This window comes from Anopheles darlingi, chromosome 2, assembly GCF_943734745.1.
Source record: "Anopheles darlingi chromosome 2, idAnoDarlMG_H_01, whole genome shotgun sequence".
Lineage (NCBI taxonomy): Eukaryota > Metazoa > Arthropoda > Insecta > Diptera > Culicidae > Anopheles > Anopheles darlingi.
This window is the reverse complement of record NC_064874.1, coordinates 35,869,896-35,889,402: the sequence shown is the minus strand read 5'-3', so window position 1 is coordinate 35,889,402 and position 19,507 is coordinate 35,869,896. Positions and strand designations below refer to the sequence as shown.

General features: G+C 50.6%; 3 protein-coding genes across 3 annotated transcripts in view; 2 read left to right on the top strand and 1 right to left on the bottom strand.

The window, feature by feature from the left end:
- LOC125950268 (glypican-4) overlaps positions 1-12,221 on the bottom strand; it is a 61,207-nt gene extending 48,986 nt beyond the window's left edge. The window contains exons 1-2 of the mRNA XM_049678102.1: positions 12,047-12,221; positions 9,972-10,641 (exon numbers count right to left, since the gene is read on the bottom strand). Of these exons, the coding sequence (XP_049534059.1) occupies positions 9,972-10,347 (376 nt within the window). The 5' untranslated portion in view covers positions 10,348-10,641; positions 12,047-12,221. The remainder of the gene's footprint in view (positions 1-9,971; positions 10,642-12,046) is intronic.
- The window catches only part of LOC125950282 (autophagy-related protein 16-1), a 633,733-nt gene that overhangs the window by 87,692 nt on the left and 526,534 nt on the right, over positions 1-19,507 (top strand). The gene's annotated exons all lie outside the window — the stretch shown is intronic.
- LOC125950263 (UDP-glucose:glycoprotein glucosyltransferase) lies at positions 13,896-19,422 on the top strand. The gene is made up of 6 exons (XM_049678092.1): positions 13,896-14,442; positions 14,525-16,605; positions 16,674-17,422; positions 17,482-17,602; positions 17,674-19,123; positions 19,216-19,422. Exons 1-6 carry the CDS (start codon positions 14,202-14,204, stop codon positions 19,266-19,268), a joined length of 4,695 nt encoding a protein of 1,564 aa, XP_049534049.1. The 5' UTR covers positions 13,896-14,201; the 3' UTR covers positions 19,269-19,422.

Sequence of the window (19,507 nt, the reverse complement as noted above, 5' to 3'; positions counted from 1 at the left end):
GCAGCCTGTCGAGATGAAGGATAGAGCGACGAGGATGTGACAAAATAGAGCAATAAAACGTAGCGGACAAGAAGAGTGAGAGATTGGAATCTGGGGGACAGTTCCTCCAGCATAATGTGCGTCCTCTACTGTGTCTGTGTGTGTGTGTGTGTGTGTGTGTGTGTGTGTGTGTGTGTGTGTGTGTGTGTGTGTGTGTGTGTGTGTGTGTGTGTGTGTGTGTGTGTGTGTGTGTGTGTGTGTGTGTGTGTGTGTGTGTGTGTGTGTGTGTGTGTGTGTGTGTGTGTGTGTGTGTGTGTGTGTGTGTGTGTGTGTGTGTGTGTGTGTGTGTGTGTGTGTGTGTGTGTGTGTGTGTGTGTGTGTGTGTGTGTGTGTGTGTGTGTGTGTGTGTGTGTGTGTGTGTGTGTGTGTGTGTGTGTGTGTGTGTGTGTGTGTGTGTGTGTGTGTGTGTGTGTGTGTGTGTGTGTGTGTGTGTGTGTGTGTGTGTGTGTGTGTGTGTGTGTGTGTGTGTGTGTGTGTGTGTGTTTGGTCATTTCGTGGGTAGCGGGCTCTTAACTATAGGAGTTAGGAGCCATTCAAATGCACAAACCATCTCGACCACGGGATCCACTGGATCTGTGGCGCATAAATGAATCATCACCTCAACGGAATCACGATCTCGTTTCATCTTCTCGTCTCTCGGCCTATTAAGAGTCTGCGTCGGCGAGGATCGCGATGTGCCTACCGATTGATCGATCGAGCAGTTTGTGGCAGATAATAAATGCCAAATGAGTGTCCCCGGGAGTTTCGTTCGAGTCTAAAACAGAATCGGAATCGGTCTGAGAGGCCAACCAAGCTATAAATCTTGAAGATAAGATGTGAATCTGTGTGGAATGTAGCACGGGAATGGAGTGAGTGAGCCACAGCTCCGGTGACCGGCATTCTCGACCGAAGCGGTTCATTAAGCGGAAGAAAAAACAAAGATTGCTTTGATTTTCGTAATCAAATTTTTAATTTTCATAAATACCAATTACTGCCCTGCCTTTGTGAAGGTACTAATCCCAAAAAGCCTCACCAGATGCGTGTGTGTGTCTGTCGCAACGCAGTATGAGATGAGTCCGGAGGGAGCAAACACCCAAAAATTCGGTTGTTTCGCCGCCTCTCGAGAGATTTAGCTGCAGATGCTACCCCCAACAAACACACGCAAGGTTATATCCCGAAGGTACCGTCGCGGATTTGCGGCCGGCGGGAGATTTATGTGATGGCGGTGTGTCGGGGACCACCGTACGAAAAGGGGCGCGATGGAGGGTGCCGAATAAAACACGCAATGCGCTCCTGTGGTTGGCCCACCCAGAAGAGCACTCGAATACGCACCGCGAAACGAAGGAAGGAAGCAAAAAAAAAAAAGGGAACGAAACGAAACGAAACGAATATGTCTGAAGTATTTAAGACTAACGCACCCGGGGACCGCTCCATCTGATGGCAAATATGTTTTTGATTTGTCATCCCCGTACCGGCGAGCGAGCGGCGGGAATATAAATCAACGGCCGGCTCCGTGTAAATAGTGTTACGCAGCCTCTTCTCGGTGCGAAAACCCTTACCATCAAAGGGGGAGGGGATTCACAGCAACAGCAGCAGCACCGCCAGCCAGTGCCATTTGCCGCGATGAGGCGCTACTTGATAACGAACGTACATTTTTGCAGCAGCGCCTTTGCTGAGTGGCTACTAAATGTGCGTGGTGGCTACTAAATGTGCGTGGCCAAGGCGATGATGCTACGTGATGATGGTATCATCATGTGGATGGTACCATAAAGACGTTGACGCAACACACGTTGTGTGCACACACTTGGCCGTCGAGTAGATATCACATTGCTAGTGGCTGCATCGCATATGATGGATTGAGAGTCACGTCACGAGGACGGAATGCTTTCGCGGAACAGTAAACCCGCTCTCTATCGTTCCGTCGAGCTGTGCTGCTGTGGCAATGAATCACTATTCCACCATTCGTATTCGAATGCAAATATGTACAATATCGAAAGGCCCACCCACCAAACCGTGGGGTGTTTCGATCACAAAAAGGAAGGAAAAAACCGGGAATGGAGGGAAACCGAAAATGAAGTCTTGGATTTATTATTCTTTTCATTGTGTCATTAAAACACCCTCCAATTTCCATCCATCGATTTCTCATCGACCACAAAACCGAGACCGAAACCGAGACCGAAGAAGCCGAATCGGTTACTCGGATCTAAACGGTTCGCGGGCGCGTCCGTTCGGCGTTTTGTCCCGCAAATCAACAGGCCCCGAAACGGGAAAAACGATTTATGCCGGATGGTGGTTTCCGCGGGCCTCCGCGGGAGACGAGGAGAGTTTCGAGCTTTCGGAAATGGAATGAAATTTGCATGACCATAGACCGCCGGGGGCCGGGAAGCTGCTGCTGCATCGAAACGTCGTTGACCCCGTCGAAGTGAAGCGGCCAGCATAAATCGACCGATCACGCCCTATACATACATACATCCACATTGGAGCGTTTTTTTTAGCCACTTTTGGTCGCCATCGTGGCGATCATCGTCGTCGTCGTCGTCGTCGTGGGGTCTTCGCCGCTTCTCGCTGCACCCCGCCGTTGGTTTGTTTATGTTCAAAGACTCCGATTGTTTATGATCGAGCTGCTGCTGCTGCTGGTGGTGCCTAATGCTGGTGCTGCTGCAGATGCTGGCGATGGTGGTGATCCGTGAAGTTCCGAGCCAAACGTCACGCATTGCATAAAGTGTGAAAAGGACACCGGTAAACGGGTCTTGTTCCTTCGCTCTCACTCTCACTCTCACTGTTTGCGAGGGTTCAAAACTGGCAGAAGGAAAAGGGCAGAGGCAACAACAACTACAACAACCCCAATGATTCGGACGATAGTGCTGAACCACTCGAGAGCTGAACACAGCGGGTAGGCGCGGCTCAAGCGATTGCTTCTTATGCTCAGGGGGGCTCTCGAGTGGCTGCCGCTGCTGCCGCTGCTGCTGAATCTGACCATTGTTGACACAATTTTCAAAACTCCCTCCACCCCATTCGACACTCACACAAGCCACAGCGGATATGACTGCGAGAGGAGTCAAGAAGGGGTTTTGGGAAAAAGTTCAATCCACTCTCTCTATCTCTCCCTCTCTCTCTCCTTCTGTGAGACAACTAACACGTAACGCGTACTATCCACGAGACGAAAACAACGGACGAAGAAGCAAAATGAAAAAAAACGTTAAAACAATTTGCTCACTTGAGGGCGGCTTCACGATCTTCGATCCTTTCTGGCGCCATTATGTTGGCATGCAAACGTGTTAACACCGATCGGTCGGTTGGTTGATCGGTCGGTCGGCCACTAAACGTGACGGGATCGGTGGCCGGAGGCGATACTAAGATTACAAGGTACCGATCGAGCGCAGCGCCCATGCAATCATAGTGATTGCAAATTAATTTTTGCTCCCACCATCACCACCACCGCCGCCAGCTAATTCCGGAAAGGCAGTGCGCTGCAGAGGCCAGAGAAAGTCGATCCCTAAATAGCATAACATTAGAACAGCAACGGCGTTGAGACAAAGAATGTGGCTTTTCCTTTGGCGCGCGAGACGCCTGCTATGATTGCCAGCACTCCCTTTTTGCCGGCAACCACTTCGGTTGCATCGCAACGGCGCCAAGTGCCTCCAATAGATGGTGTTGATCCAGCTGAGGATTTTTACGACTTCCTTTCCCACCGCACACCGGACGCGGATCAACCAGAAGAAGAAGAAGAAGAAGCAAGAACGCACCCACGATGAACGACAACGATGACAGGTCGTCGACGGATGGACCCATCGTTGTCGTTGTTGTTGCTGCTGCTGCTGCTGCTGTTGTAGCGGATATACCAAGAGAACTGGACAATAAAAGTCTTAGAATTGACTTCAAAGCAAGCAACACACACTCAAGGGGGTCACAGTAAGGACCAAAGATTCCACCATAGCCGCTGGTATGAACATAAACGACCAACGGTCAGTGAGGTGCACCGTGACCGTGAGGCAGACGATGCCAGAGAGGAGGCAAATAAATAAATAAATAAATAAAGAGCACAAATTGTGGCCGCTGGCCGGTTTTGTGTTTTTTCGAGGGTACAGCGAGGGTCCTCCGAAAGGACTTCATCTCTTCTCCAACAGTGTCGGCAGGCAGGTTACAGAGCACCAGCACCAGCAGCAGCGAGGTCGTCGCGAGGAATGGAACGACAAACGAATGGAAAGGGAAGGTCATAAAAATGAAGCATTTTAATGTACTTTTAAACGAGTCAAACTGGAGAAACTCCAGGCCGAGATTTTTACGAAATAAAGTCATTGCCGGTGAGTGAACGGAACCGACAATGACATTGACGGCAGGATGGGGAACGTCGACTAGGTAGGTGACGTCGTGTTCGTACACCAAGTGGTCTACTAGGAGCTTGTGTTTTTTTATGTAGCACAATCACAACAACAGGATAGTTTCGCTAGGAACTATCTCATTGCATAATTTCCCCGCCTTCTGGAATGCGCTCTAGCGGAGCGCGAAATACGAAAAAGTAATCTAGCTGATGGCTTTCCTAGCTTAATATGTGTATGTGCATCAGGAATTGAATGCACTGCAGTGAAATGCAAAAGGCTTGTAACGTTGTAACGTACAGTGTATGCGGAGCACCAGCAGAAAGGAGGAGAAAACTATGCTTTCCACATAAAAGGATGGGAAAAAGGAAAGCATCCGTTTTTTTTTTTTGGTATGATCAAGTTCTTCAGAAGCACGACAAACAAAGTGACTTCAGCCCGTCAGCTTCGCCCTCATCCTCTGCTTCCCCTAGCCCCCGGATCGGGCAGAAACTTCAGAAAGAATCAAACGGAATATATAGACGGAAAGAACACAGATGAGGGAAAATATCTCGACAACAAACACACAACATCATAGCAACCAACGACGACGACGACGACGCTGGTGACGCACCGCAACACTGACTAAACATAACCACCCTGGTTCTATCCATCCAACCACCCACCCCGCCCGCCGGTCAGGGCATGTTGTCCATCCGGCGATGAGGCTAATAGACACCACCACCGATGATCGTGGTGGTGCAAACAAAGCCGTCGAACAACGCGTCGAAGCTTTTTCTGAGTAAGGGCTCCGGAGAGGCGCCAAGAAGAACGTCGTCCTTTTTCGTGCCGATGCCCGATGATGGTGCGGGAATGTGCATTGGAACGGTGTGCAGCAACGCTACACGAGGACATACACACAGTCACACACGCATGTGACTCGCTTCTTGCACGTTTAGTTTTCCATTTATTTGCTTTTGGCTTTTGTACAAAAAATTGTTTATCCGTTTGCACTCCGCCGCCAGATGTCGCTTGCCGTTCCCTGCGTTCTGGACACCGCGAGAAAGACAACCATCCATCGCCGGCCGCGGATGGACGAGACACACACACACGCTAAAAGACAGGTAATACGAACGGCCAGGTAGTGGGACACAACAAACTGAGGAGAGGAGCAAGCGATGGTGTCCTCTTCGCAATGGTGTGGTATGCATCTCGCCACCAGCGCCCATGTCCTAGACTCCGCTCCGAACTTACACACAGGTAGAGGAGGGATGTGCCTTCATGTTGTGCTCATGTCACCTACTTTCATGAGCATCACCACCTTTTCACCTGCTTCTTCCCATCAACAGCAGCATCATCATCATCGTCGTCATGCTGTGGTGTGTTGTGTCCTATTTGTAGAGCGAACATTGCTCTCGATGTCCTCGCCGGAAAAGGGTAGAGACACCACCTCCCCCTACCGGGTTCTTTCATGATTAGAACACCATTACCGATCACTATCCGTGTTCCGAGTAAATAGCAAAGTTGTGTACGAGGGAGCGAGACAGAGTGAGAGAGAACCACTTACACACACACATGGAGAGACACACAAATTGGCTGCCGGAAGCGCCATCGAAACAGTGTTGCAGCAGTGGTGTTGTTATATCACAAGCATAAGAAGCATAAGCAACATTCGGGGTCCATAGTTTTGTCGATGGTGATGGCGAACAAACACCATTCATACAAACACACACACACACAGCATCCAATCTCTCCTAGAGCAGAGTCCCCGGGTTCGTTCGTTCCATGCAACCGGGGTATCCATGGTTTCTAGTTCACAACAGCAACAACGAAAAACTTGTTTCTTTTATCCTGGCCTCCTACGTCCAAGTCGCCGAACTTCTTGCCCGTTGCTGCCCGCTTTTGTGTTTCTCCACAGCGTGAACGGTCCAAACGGGGGAAACGGGAAAAGAGCCCAAAAAATGGACGAACAGACGAGAGCAGAGAGACACTTATTCGTTTCCGTTGCCGTGTCCATCTTCCGAGGGCGAGAAGTGACCGGCCGGAGTAAGTTCCCTCTATAGGACGAGGAAGATGAAGTGGTAAATCTCTTAATTATTATTTTTAGCTACCTCACCATAGCCCTCGAGAAGCAGAGCACCCAAAGTCCGGGCTGACCAGGCACAAGATTGTTGTTGTGTTTTTTTTTCTTTTATGAGGAAACAACGGCGTGAAGTACCACGCCAGAGCACCAACTCTTTATCGACCCCTGGAAAAGCAGGAAATGAGCAGGTTCCAGGAGGGTACAGACATGCCCACCTTATACGCCCAGGGGGAGTTCCGTTTGATGTTTCTTGAGTTTCTTGTAACTCACACAATCCTATAACAGTATAACACCGGATATAGGAATGTGGAAGGATTTTGTACAGAGTAGTAAAGACCAGCGAGAGAGAGATTGATTACGTCAGACAGCGAGAACGTTCTGCTTCCCCCATTCCCCCTCGATTCCCGTGTCAATTCTCATATCTAGGTCAGTGGAAGCGTCACCAGAAGGCGAGAGAGATAGATAGAGATAGAAGCCAAGATATATCTGGCTGAAGTGCATCCAAGGTGCAGAGCTCATGTGTATTATGTCACCACGCTTGTCCACGTCCATTCTGCCGGTTCTCATTAAAACACACACGTTCCCGCCGCCCGGAGTGCAACATGGGGACGCGCTACTTTTACTTTTGTTTCGTTTCATTATCACAAAAGTGAAGGATTGTTTGGAATTGCTGTTTGGTTCTATAGGAAACGGTGCACCGTACAACCAACAACGGAATGGTTGGCGCGAGAGAAAAAAAAAACAAGAAACATCCTCAACAGCAGAAGAGAGAAACAAAAAACCTGACAAAGAGCTTACAGTACGTGAGATGTCCTTCGTCAAATGAGGTCTTTCGGCTTGAAGGAAGGCACGTCACGAAAGTGGATTGGACAGGGCGAGCCGGCGGGGGGGACGGATAAGAATTTACAAAATAGCCCATAATCCACTCGAGACCCCCGAGTCCCCGAGTCCGGCCCCGCCTTAATTCGTCCGGGCACGTCTCTCTCTTCACTCATTCATTCCCGATGCAATTACTTTAGACATACTTTCGGCGGCACACCGGGGCACTCCTCATTAGAAGTGGCCACGGCTGCGGTGACGCAGCATCCGGGCGGCCACACTTTTTATGCTTCCTTCTCCTGCTTCTCCTCCTTCTCCTTCCTCTGGCGTACTGTGGAAAAGGATAATCCGACGAGCAGACGGCGAGTGAATTGGCTAAAGTTTTTCGCCATCCTACCATGAAATGGCCCCGGAGGCTTTTTGGTCTTCGGTAACGGACGGAATTTAAGCATCTTATGCCGTGGGAGTTATTGTGACCACGCTTTTTTTTTTGTTTTTGGTCTGTCACTATTAGCCCGAGGGCCAATAATCACCACTTTGATCATCCATTTGTAAACAAAATGAATAGCCAAATAGCGAACAAATAGTTTCTGTTCCGTTCTCCTTATCCTGCGACCTGCTAGGAACAGCTGACACGCCCCGGGATCATCGCTATGTGCGACAAAGACAGACCACACCGCGGGGAAAAGAAAAAACGAAATGAAATGGAATAGCCTCCGCGAAGACGCAACCGAACGTTGAACGGAACGGAACTTCAATGAGTCCGTCGTCGGTATGGATAGGCGAGTGGTGGTCACAGCACGTTCAGCAGCTCAACCGAAAAATTGCTTTCTCGCTGCTTGCCGCGCCGCGTAATTGTGGCCCGAAACCGTGTGTTCCGCCGGGGTTCGCCGCAACGCCAACCAAGCGATTAATGCCAAAAAGCCGGTACACAACACAGAAGGTAAATCAAACAAAATCCCAACACCGCGCACCGATCGAATGTCGAATCGATTTTTGGGACTCGCCCCGAACCTTACGGTTTCTTTTTCCGTGTCTCTCTCTCTCGCTCTCTGTCTGGGTGCCTAACAAAATCCTCCTCCCCATTTACGGTGTGTCCCGGTGTATCGGATTTCAGGCGCAGAAGCAGCAGCAGCAGCAGCTGGAGCTGGAGCTGGAGCCGGAACGTTGGAATTGGGTGCGCAGTTTCAGACCGCCGATGCGACATGATGTCAAAACTAATCATTAAAAGCCTCCGAGCGAAGAGAACGCCGCAAAAAGGTGAGCATTAATGGCAGCAACCCCGCAAAATTCCCGAGAGACGACGGCGCCGCCGCATCCCGGCAGGTTGCAAATATTCCTAAACCCTAAACCGGGAAAATGGATACTTTGCGGCTGCTTCTCCCCATAGGGCACTCCGTGTCTGTCCGTGGTTTTCTGGCCCTGTGGCATCATCCCGTTTGGTCGCGCATCTGCCGCACCCAAGATGACCGCGCCACAAAATGGCAAATGTTCTTCATTCTGTAGGACATGAAAAGCTAAAGGCGGCGCAGACATTTCGCTAGTGCGACCGGCACTTGAAATGGGAAAACCTACCCCACCGCCCGGTGGGGGGGGAGAATGGCCTCGGGCACACGGTTCAGATTACTTAGTCACTTTTCGTTTTCTAAGTCACTGGGCGCACCCCGATTAATAGTTAATCGAGATCATTACGTACCTGAGCAGCGGCGCAGGCAGACGATGGCCACTGGTTTATGTTTTTTTTTTTTTTGCTGCAGAGGAATTTACATGAAAGAACGGTCCCTTCGCTCCCCGGGCCAGTAGGCTCTGGCGTGGAAGGATAGTGTTTCACTTCCTGTCACCGAGAAGATTCAGTAAATAGCCGACGGCGTAACTCATTTCGCTTCTTCGCTTTTCTTCTCTCTACCCGGTGCCCCGTGTCTCGCGTTTATTCCGTTGGCCCCGGAGTCCGGGACATCGGACTGCGGGACACAAAATGGCGCACACGGAACGAAATTAGTAATGTCGGAGTAAAAAACACGCCAGCAACAAGTATCTGGGCAAAGTATCGTTGAGGCCATTATTCCGCACACGAACACTCCGTGTGCCAACGAGAGTTTGCGTGCTTTTCTTTACGATACGATCCGATGATTTGAATGACCCAAGAAGAGTTGTCCGGTTGCTCGGTTGCCTGGGCGACGGCGGTAAAGAACGATCGTAAATATATCTTGTCAACCGGAGCGCATAGAATACGGAATGAGAAGCTTCCCTTTTGGTTTGGTTTTGGCGGTGGTTGATTCCCTTCACCCCTCCCCATTGACCACCTTGGCCGTAAATCAATCGCGTGTGATGGGTCCGGAGGACAGACAGACAGACTGTTGGCCATGGGGGAGCTCTCCCTTCGCTACCAAAATGCATCGTCACGCACCGAGATACGTGACAACCGCCACCAGTCGCCAGAACGTCGACGGCAACCTCCAAAAGCATCATCAAAATCAAAGAGAGGTCGTCCCAGACACCCTTCCACCACTCCCGGTGTGTGTGGTGGACACACCATCCATAAATGTAAAACACGACAGAAGGAACGCCGGCGCGAACGCCACCACCACCACCACCACCACCACCGTGTTTCGGGTCGTGCGGTCGTATGCCGGCAATCCGGCGTGGCGTACACTATCCCCCGGGGCCATGTTCTCTACTCCCGGTGGATGGAGCACGTTGATAAGATAACAATCGACTCGGCAGCGGGCGAGGCGGGCGGATGATTCACTCACCTGGAATGGGATCGATCGGCATATCGATCTGTTCGACACCGCGTCGCTGCAAGATCGGATGTACGGCCAGACAGGAGGACGAACCGGCCACGGTAGCTCCCGATAGGGGTCGCCGGATCGTGGAGCCACCGCCACCGTCAGCGAGACCGACGGTCGAGGAAGACGAGGCACTGTTGGCAATCCCACTACTGGCACTGTTTGGTGGAAAGGAGGCCGAAGGAATGGCACTACCCCGTACGCCTTCCAGCGGAAGGCCAACACACAGCACCAGTAACAGTAGCACCGGCAACATGTTACGCTGGTTTCCGCTCATGCTGGCCACCATCGTCCGTCGTCGTCGTCGTCGTCGCCGCTCGTCAATATGTTTCATCAGCATCCACGGGGCGTCCTCAAGAACGCCGCTAGCACACCTACTCGTAGTAACCCTTGACACGCACGCACACACACACTTGTCGGTCGCAATTAACACTTTGTTTTGGACACGATACACACACGCACGCACGCACACGGGCACACGAAGAGATTCACAAACGATCGAAGCAAACACGCCGCTGGTGACGTCGTGGCACACTTGTTAGCATCGGGAATGGGTATTACACTCAAAAACAGAAAAAACCAACAACAAACCACCTTGACGACGGGGACACTAAAACTCGCTAACACGCTAATCCTGCCAAAGAGGAAGAAGAGACGATAGCAAAAAGAAGAAAGGGGAAACCATTATAGTACTCTGTGTTTGCGATTTGCGTGCAACCGGGGCCCACCGGAACCGGTGTTAGTGAATGTTACGAAGGAATGCCTGCTTCACGTGAGGTGCGGCGACCCTCTCTGTTCCGCAAAAGCCGGCGCAAAATTCCTACATAAATCATCCCCCAAAATGCTGCATTTCCTGCTTCCCCTTGCTTCAGCAGCCGAGCGGATAACCGTTCCAGCAGCAACCGAGGGGTGTTTACATTGGCCACAAAGCGGTGGGACCGTGTCTGAGTAGCGGGGAGGCCTCTTGAAAAAATCTCATTTTCGCAACAAACACGTCATGGCGGTCGACGCCGACCGCGAAGACCACCGATTTCGCGCGGTTTGGCGGTCGGTCCGTCCCGCCATCTGCTTCATGGAGAGGTGCCGATGGCGATGCGCCATATTCTCTTCCACGGGAGGGGATCGCTCTTTGTCGGCACCGAGATGTGCATCACACATCCCGCCATCGTCTTCATCGTTCACCTTGCCTGGCGTGTGTGGGGAGCTATAAGAGTGGCAATAATTCACGCTTCAGCACTCACAGGGGAGGGGGCTGTGGGGGGATGGCACGCACTAACACCAATCGAGACGCCGCTGACGCGATGCGCACCTTGTCCCCCACCCCTCGGCGGGTGGAAAAACAGGGAAATGGGAAATGGTCTGAGACGCTCTCGGGCATATGTGTCTGGCATATATTTCCGACGCATGGGGGCCCCATGACTTTGTTCCGAGGTGCGGCGTCGTGTGCCGGGTTAACGAAGAACGAAACAACGAGAATGATGTCCACCACCACCAACACCCCGCGTACGCCTTGCCGCGGAGTCCGCGCGCATCGCATTTCGCTCTCTGTTCGCGCACTTATCGCGATACCACCACGACGGTGGGTTTTCGGTCGCTGCTCTCTCGCTTTGTCTCGCACCTCTTTTTTTTTATCAGCAACCATCACCTGAAACGGGTTCGAATCAATGAAAACTTCTTCCAACACTGTTGCTGCTCGCTGGTGTTGGTGGTGCTGGCTGGTGCTGCTGCTGCTGATGGTGGTCAAGACGTTGTCATCAACACCACACGCCGCGAGATTATTGTTTGCTTTGTGCCAAACTGGCGTAAACTGTTACCCCGCGTATAGATTGCGTTTCGTTTGCTGGCCCTTCTTTTTCGCACAATACACTCCCCCACTCCCTCCCTGCCACCAGGTTACGTTGGTAGTAGACGACAGGTCGGAAAAGGTGCAGGAGCGCCGCCTTTCAACTCGCCGCCGAAGAAAAGTTATCGAAACTTTGTTTGCAAAAGAGCTCAAACACTCGCCTAAAACGCATCGCTCAGGATGCTTTTAAACCTACCCGGATAAAACGGATTCACAAAACCCCTCTCACGACGACCGGTAACACAAACGACAGACAAACGCACAACAAAACACAAGAAAACGCACTACTTCGTGACCAAAAAACACTCGCACGCACGGAGGAGGAAAGACACCACCGCCGTTGCTCGTTCCTTCTTCGCTCGTTCCTAGCCACGCACGACCGAAGCGCTGAACAGCATAAATGAACTGGTTCTGAGAACTGGGGGACAGCGATGATGCTGCTTATGCTGTATCGCTGGCGTGAAAGATTCGCTTTTACAGACACACGTAAAAAACTAAGATGAGGACACGACGACGACGACGGCGACGACGACGACGTGGTTCATTCCGAGAATTGTTCATTTATCCGGCAAGGGGTTAACACGACACACCAGGATGGTGAACGCAGCCTTTAAGCCGCAGCAGTTCCTGGAGAGCGAAGTCCTTTCCAACACTGCAAGAGGACATACTGCGGAGATCGCGATCGTATTTAAACGCACAAGATCTGTTATACCAAACTCGTAAGAACCTGTAATTTACAGTAATTTGTTATCTTTCGTAGTCCAATTGCAACTTGGGATTAGAATTCGAATTTGACTTAAGAACTGGGGAGCATGGAGCATGGAACATCCATTTGTCGATGCAACAGGAGATGAGACTACGTACAGACAATTCCTATAACGTCTGCCAGTACATTTACACCATCGATTCTAATTAATCTTTCAACTAGAACTAAAACTACTAATACGGGATAACTAAAGACAACACCAGATAATTTGAAGCAAGTTTAAACAACGGCAAGGACCAGCACCACCATGGCTTCAGGTCTAAGTTCTTTAGTTCTACGATCTGTTGGTTTATCTTCACGTCGATCTAATATTTGCAGAAACGTGCAAACAATAAACCTAATTGCTTTAATTAGGAAAAAGAGTATTGCTATCTAATTGCTGGAGCTTACCCTTTGCCAACCTGTTGCCAATTGTTTACGACCATCGGTCAAAGCGGAAATGATAAAACCAATGGCGCCATTATTTATTAATTACTTTCCTGCTAAATTCGTTGAACAATGAAGTTCATTGATAAGATTTCCAATCAATCGATTCACGAGAATTCATTCGAGTTTTTTTTACAACTTATGTTCGTGTGTGTGTGTTCGAAAAAGGGTGTATGTTGGTGGTGGTAGATAAAATAGATGTGTGTGTTGCGGTTTTTCGGGGTCATTTACTCAGGCATCTTAAAGCCGGGTTCGATTTCCATGCACCCTTGGAATTATCATGCCTACAGTACATGATTTACTCGACAAAAAACATGAATATGGCCATTTATTAACTGTTTTTACAATTCAAGGAAGTCTTTTGGGAAAATCTTCGAAACTTTGGAAAACCCGCGATCTTGTGAGTAAGATTTTTTCCTTTTTTTTCTTTATTATGCTTTGCCGATTTCATAGAATGAACCATTCATTTCGAAACCCGAAGCATAATTCATCTCGTTGGACAAATTTTCGTCAGAGTATGTGTGCGATGCACGCATTTCAATCGTAAGCCCACTTGACCATTTATAGATTGAGAAACGAAGAACGATTTCCTTGAAATTTTGGAAAAAGTTTCGAACGCCGATCAAGGAATAAGAATTTTCGTAATCAGAATTATTTCAAATATGTTCTCCGAATAGAGATGAAGATCCTTTTGTCTATTGAAACACTCTCGAGTCCAACAAATAAGGCGAAAAAGAATAGAAAGGACCAATATCACCTTCTATTCCGTCCCTCGGCTACCAACCCACCCAGGGATGATACCCTGAAATAGGTGAATCTGTTCGTTTCCCAACCGCACCGGTTTGGGGGGAAAGAAAAACCGGCGCCATTCGTAACTCGCTGATTGGTCGCCGATAGGTGACAACAAAAACCAAAAAGCAGCAAAATAACAAAGCAAAATCCTTCGTAATGCAGCTGTAAGCATAAAGCAATCGAAGTATATTAAATATATTAAACTCGATAGTGTCCGATATGTTCGCGCGATAAGGTGCAGTGAGTTGTATGGTGCTAGGTGAGGCTGACGTGGAGGAAAGGTTCTGAAGTGGCGGTGTTTGAGGTTAGCGTGTGCTAGAATACGTAGGCAAAACCCATTAGCTAGTACGGGGAACACAGCCCAGAGATGTCCCGTATGGCTTCGTCGGCGCGGTTTCTTTACGTGGCCCTCGTCACCGGCTGGCTAGCGGTCAGTCTTGTCCAGGGAGAATCGAAAAGCCACCCCATCACGACTCAGCTGTCGGCGAAATGGAAAATCACGCCGCTGCAATTGGAGATCGCCGAATTTATTGATGAAGAAAGAGGCAACTCGTTCTGGGAATACGTGGAACTACTAAATAATGTGCCAGGCGGACTTTACGGGATTGGTAAGTTGCTAGCACGTAGATCTCTTGATCGCTTGATCACTGGTTTTCTCCGTTTTATCATATTTTTCCTTTTGTTCTGCAGAAACGGAAGAGAAACGTTATCTCAAATCGATCGAACTAGCCTCGGAAATCCTCGGCGAGGGTCAGATAAACCTGCTAAAGTTAGCCCTATCGCTGCACAGCTTCTCTCCGAAAGTGCAAGCCCATCTGCAGGTAGCACAGGAGGTGCTGACGAAGGGCGATTGCGAAACTTCCATCTTCGCGAGCGTACACGGGAAGGTGGCATGCGATATAAGCGAGCTGGAAAGCATTCTGCGCGCCGGTGGCAAAGATGCAACGACCGTCGAAACATTCGCCATCGACCACATCTATCCCGGATCGGAGAATAATACGCTTACGGTGGTGCTGTACGGCGAGATTGGAACACCCGAGTTCAAGAAGTTTCATCAAGTAATCCGTCCGGTAGCGGACCGTGGTACGGTACGCTACGTTTTACGCCACTACGTACAGCGTGTCTCGTCTCGCAAACTGCGGCTTTCCGGTTACGGTGTTGAGCTGCATCTGAAATCAACGGAGTACAAGAGCCAGGATGATTCGCAGCACGCCCAGGATCCGGTGGCCAATGGTGGAACAGACGAAAACGAAATGCTGGAATCGGAGGTGGAAGGTTTCGATTTTGTGCAGCTAAAAAAGCGATTCCCACATCTTGCCCACTCGCTGGACCGGTTCCGCAATTCGTTGCTCGAGAAGCACGATGAGATTGCACCATTGAAGGCCTGGGAGTTCCAGGAGTTGGGTCTTCAGGCGGCAAAGCGGATCGTTGAACTGCCGGGTGATGAGGCGCTACAGATGCTCCAGTTTACGGCCCAGAATTTCCCGACCCAAGCCAAATCGCTTCTATCCCAGACGGTGTCGGAAGAGTTCAAGAAAGAGATGCGCAACAACATCGAGGTGTTTGGCCGGAATCTGAACCTACAGCCACCGGATGCGGCGCTCTTTCTGAACGGATTGTTCTTCGATGCGGAAACGATCGACACGATCACGCTGCTTGATACACTGCGCTCGGAGATGCGTGTACTGGAGGGTTTGAATCGGATTCAAATCCGTGGCCGCAGTGCTACTCCGCTGTTGGGACTTGATTTGTCTTCTAGTTCGAAGGAGTTTGCCATCGATGTCCGCGATTCGGCCATCACGTGGATAAACGATCTCGAGAACGATGCGCAATATCGGCGATGGCCCGCCAGCCTGAAGGATCTGTTGCGACCGACGTTCCCGGGCATGCTGCGTAATATTCGCAAAAACCTCTTCAACCTGGTACTGATCGTGGATCCCGTTGCTGGCGATAGTGCGGGTCGGGACATCGTGAAGCTAGCGGAAAGCTTTGTCGTCCACATGGCACCGGTGCGAGTGGGTTTGGTATTTCAAACGGGTGCCGGCGAGGACTATCGGGCGGTAACGTGTGGGTTCAACTATGTGCACCAGAAGAAGTCGGCCACCGAGGCACTCGGTTTCCTGACCGATCTGTTCGCAGCAACCGCCGACCGGAAGGTGATCCGTTATGCCGATGTGCGAGACGTTTTGCGTAAGAAGTTCAATCGTTTGAAGCTGGATGAAGTCGACGAGATTCTTGGCGAAGATTCGGACTTTGATTACGGGCGTCAGTTGGCGCAGGAGTTCATCGGACGGCTAGGGTTGAAGACGGTTCCGCAGGCTCTCCTGAACGGTGTGCTGCTACCGCAATCCACTCTCACGAGTGATGAGTTTGAGGAGACGATACTTACGGAAATAATGCAACAGACACCGACGCTCCAGAAAGCTGTCTATATGGGTGATCTACACGAGGGTGAACCGGTGATCGATTATCTGATGAAACAGCCGCACGTTATGCCACGGCTAAATCAACGGATCCTTTCGCAAGATGAACCTAACTTCCTGGACATGTCCGGACGGCCACATCCCGATCTGGAGGATATTAGTGCTCTGGGTCAGCTGTCAAACGCTGATCTCACTGCAACGTTAATGAGCAATCTCAAGTACTTTGGTGGCAAGTCCACTTATGAGCGATTCTTGGGCCAGCGCGTTCACTTCCTGACCGTATGGGTTGTGGGTGATCTTCGACACATCGCTGCCCGCAAGCAACTGCGAAACGCTCTACTATTTATGGTATGATCGCTTTATTTCCATCATTTGTTTGGGAACTCGTTCTTACTAACGTTGTTTCTTCTCCATAGAAATCATCGTCCGGTTTAAGAGTAGCGTTTTTGCCCAACGTCGATGGCAGTGATGCGGCTCGCTCGGAACTGAAAAAGGATCTAAACGCACTCGTTTGGGCAAGCATTAATACTCTCGAGGCCGACGAAACGTACGATCTGGTGATGCGGTTGCTGGAAGCCGCTGAAGCTGGCACCGATTTGGCCGCCGTTTCCGTTCCCGATTCCGTGCTCGGCTTTTTGCCTGCCACTCAGATGCATCTGAAAATGTTGCGCGTCTACTGCCAGCGAGTGCTGAAGCTACGTGCTTCGGTCAGTACGGTCATGGCCAATGGACGATTGCTGGGTGCATTCGAAGCGGAAGAATATTTTGACACGGAAGATTACGGTCTCTTGGATAGTTACAATGGGTTGCAGTACACGGACAAGATACGCGCCGCACTGAAGCAAGCCTCGTTGACCGATAACGTCGATACGCCCGCAATGTCGAGCGACACGATCATGAAGCTCGTATCAATTCTCGTGCCACGCCAGCAATCGAAATCACGCTACACGATACCGACCGATGTGCAAGAAAGTCACACCGTGGTACAGCTCGCACCGAAACAGGCCGAACAGCCGTTCTTCGAGATCGTGGCCGTACTCGATCCCGCATCGCGTGGTGCACAGAAGCTTTCCTCCCTGCTGCTCCTCCTGCGGGATGTCGTGAACTGTCAGATGAAGATTTTCCTCTGTGCGATCGACAAGCACAGCGATATGCCGGTGAAAACGTAAGTAATCTCCTGCTTTCTAATCGATTCTCTCGCTATAACCATTCTACCATTTGAAGGTTTTACCGATTCGTTGTCGATCCCGAGCTGCACTTCACCAATGAAGGTCGTTTGGCTGCTGGCCCGATTGCAAAGTTTGTCGGTCTTCCGGCGAATCCGCTGTTGACGCAGAGCTTAAACGTAAGTACCTGAAACGGAATCAGTCCTTGCGGTACAGGAGTTTCAATGTGCATCTGTTTCTCTTTTTACAGGTCCCCGAGAATTGGCTCGTCGAAGTGGTCCGTTCGGTGTACGATCTGGATAATATCAAGCTATCCGAAATTAACGGTCCAGTACACTCCGAGTATGAGCTTGAGTATCTGTTGCTCGAGGGACACTGCTTCGACAGCGCTACCGGTTCGCCGCCACGTGGTCTACAGATCACGCTCGGTACCGAGGATCGTCCGATCATCGTCGATACGATCGTAATGGCGAATCTGGGTTACTTCCAGCTGAAGGCAAACCCGGGTGCATGGATTTTGAAGCTACGCCATGGCAAGAGCGCGGACATTTACGACATTACGAGTGCGGATGGACCTAATACGGTGCACACTCCGGAGAGTACCCGTGTCATCATCAGTTCGTTGCGTTCGCACGTTCTGAAGCTGCGCGTAACGAAGAAACCGGGAATGGCAGGCGTCGATTTGCTAGGAGACGAAAAGGATGGTGCTGGTGGCGGCGGTGGTGGTGGAGGCGGTATTTGGGATTCCATTAGCTCGATCGTCGGAACGGGAGACAGTGGAAACAGCGGCGGAAGTGCTGGTGAAGGCGAAGTGCTTAATATCTTCTCGGTCGCTTCCGGGCACCTGTACGAGCGGTTGTTGCGAATCATGATGCTGTCGTTGCTGAAGCACACGCATACACCGGTCAAGTTTTGGTTCCTCAAAAACTATCTGTCGCCCCAGTTTATTGACTTTCTGCCGCATATGAGTGCCGAGTATGGGTTCCAGTACGAGCTGGTACAGTACAAGTGGCCTCGCTGGTTGCACCAGCAGACGGAGAAGCAACGCATCATCTGGGGCTACAAGATTCTGTTTCTGGATGTGCTGTTCCCGCTCGACGTGAAGAAGATCATTTTTGTCGATGCGGATCAGATCGTACGTGCGGACATGAAGGAGCTGAACGATTTCGATCTGGGCGGTGCACCGTACGGCTACACACCGTTCTGTGATTCGAGGCAGGAGATGGAAGGATTCCGGTTTTGGAAGCAGGGCTACTGGAAGAACCATTTGCAGGGCCGCCGGTATCACATCTCCGCGCTGTACGTGGTCGATTTGAAACGGTTCCGTAAAATTGCGGCCGGTGATCGCATCCGAGGACAGTACCAGGCGCTCAGCCAGGATCCGAACAGTTTGTCCAATCTGGATCAGGATCTACCGAACAACATGATCCACCAGGTAGCGATCAAATCGCTGCCGCAGGAGTGGCTGTGGTGCGAGACGTGGTGCAGCAGCGAGACGCTGCAGTACGCCAAAACGATCGATCTGTGCAACAATCCGCTGACGAAGGAAGCGAAGCTAACGGCCGCCCAACGGATTGTGCCCGAGTGGAAGGATTACGATGCCGAGATCAAGCGGTTACAGGCGAAGGCGGACGAGATAGAGCACGCTGGCGAGGCTGGCGAGCAGGAGACCGGAAGCTCCGGACAACATTCCACCGGTGGTAAGTTTCGGCGAACAGGCTGCTTAGATCACTATAAAATGGGACTGTTGCTGACGAAAGATCTTCCTTTTCTTCCCTTTTCGGCTACCTAGGTATAGCAGAAGAGCAGGAGGATACAACGAGGTCGAAGCACACGGAGCTGTGATCTTCGTGAATGTGCATTGCCGTGGTCTGCCCTTTTCAGTGTTCGCTATCGATCGGGAGCTCGATCTTCTCTCCCAACGACTGCTGCTCATCTAATTGCCATCGTGAACAAGGTTTAGGCGAACAAAGAATAAAGTTTACGAGAAAAGTTGAAACATTTGCCGTGTTCTTTACGTTAAATGGGCTAGCACCACTTGTTTTACGATATTTTTTCCTTCTAAAACGGTTTCTCTTTGATGC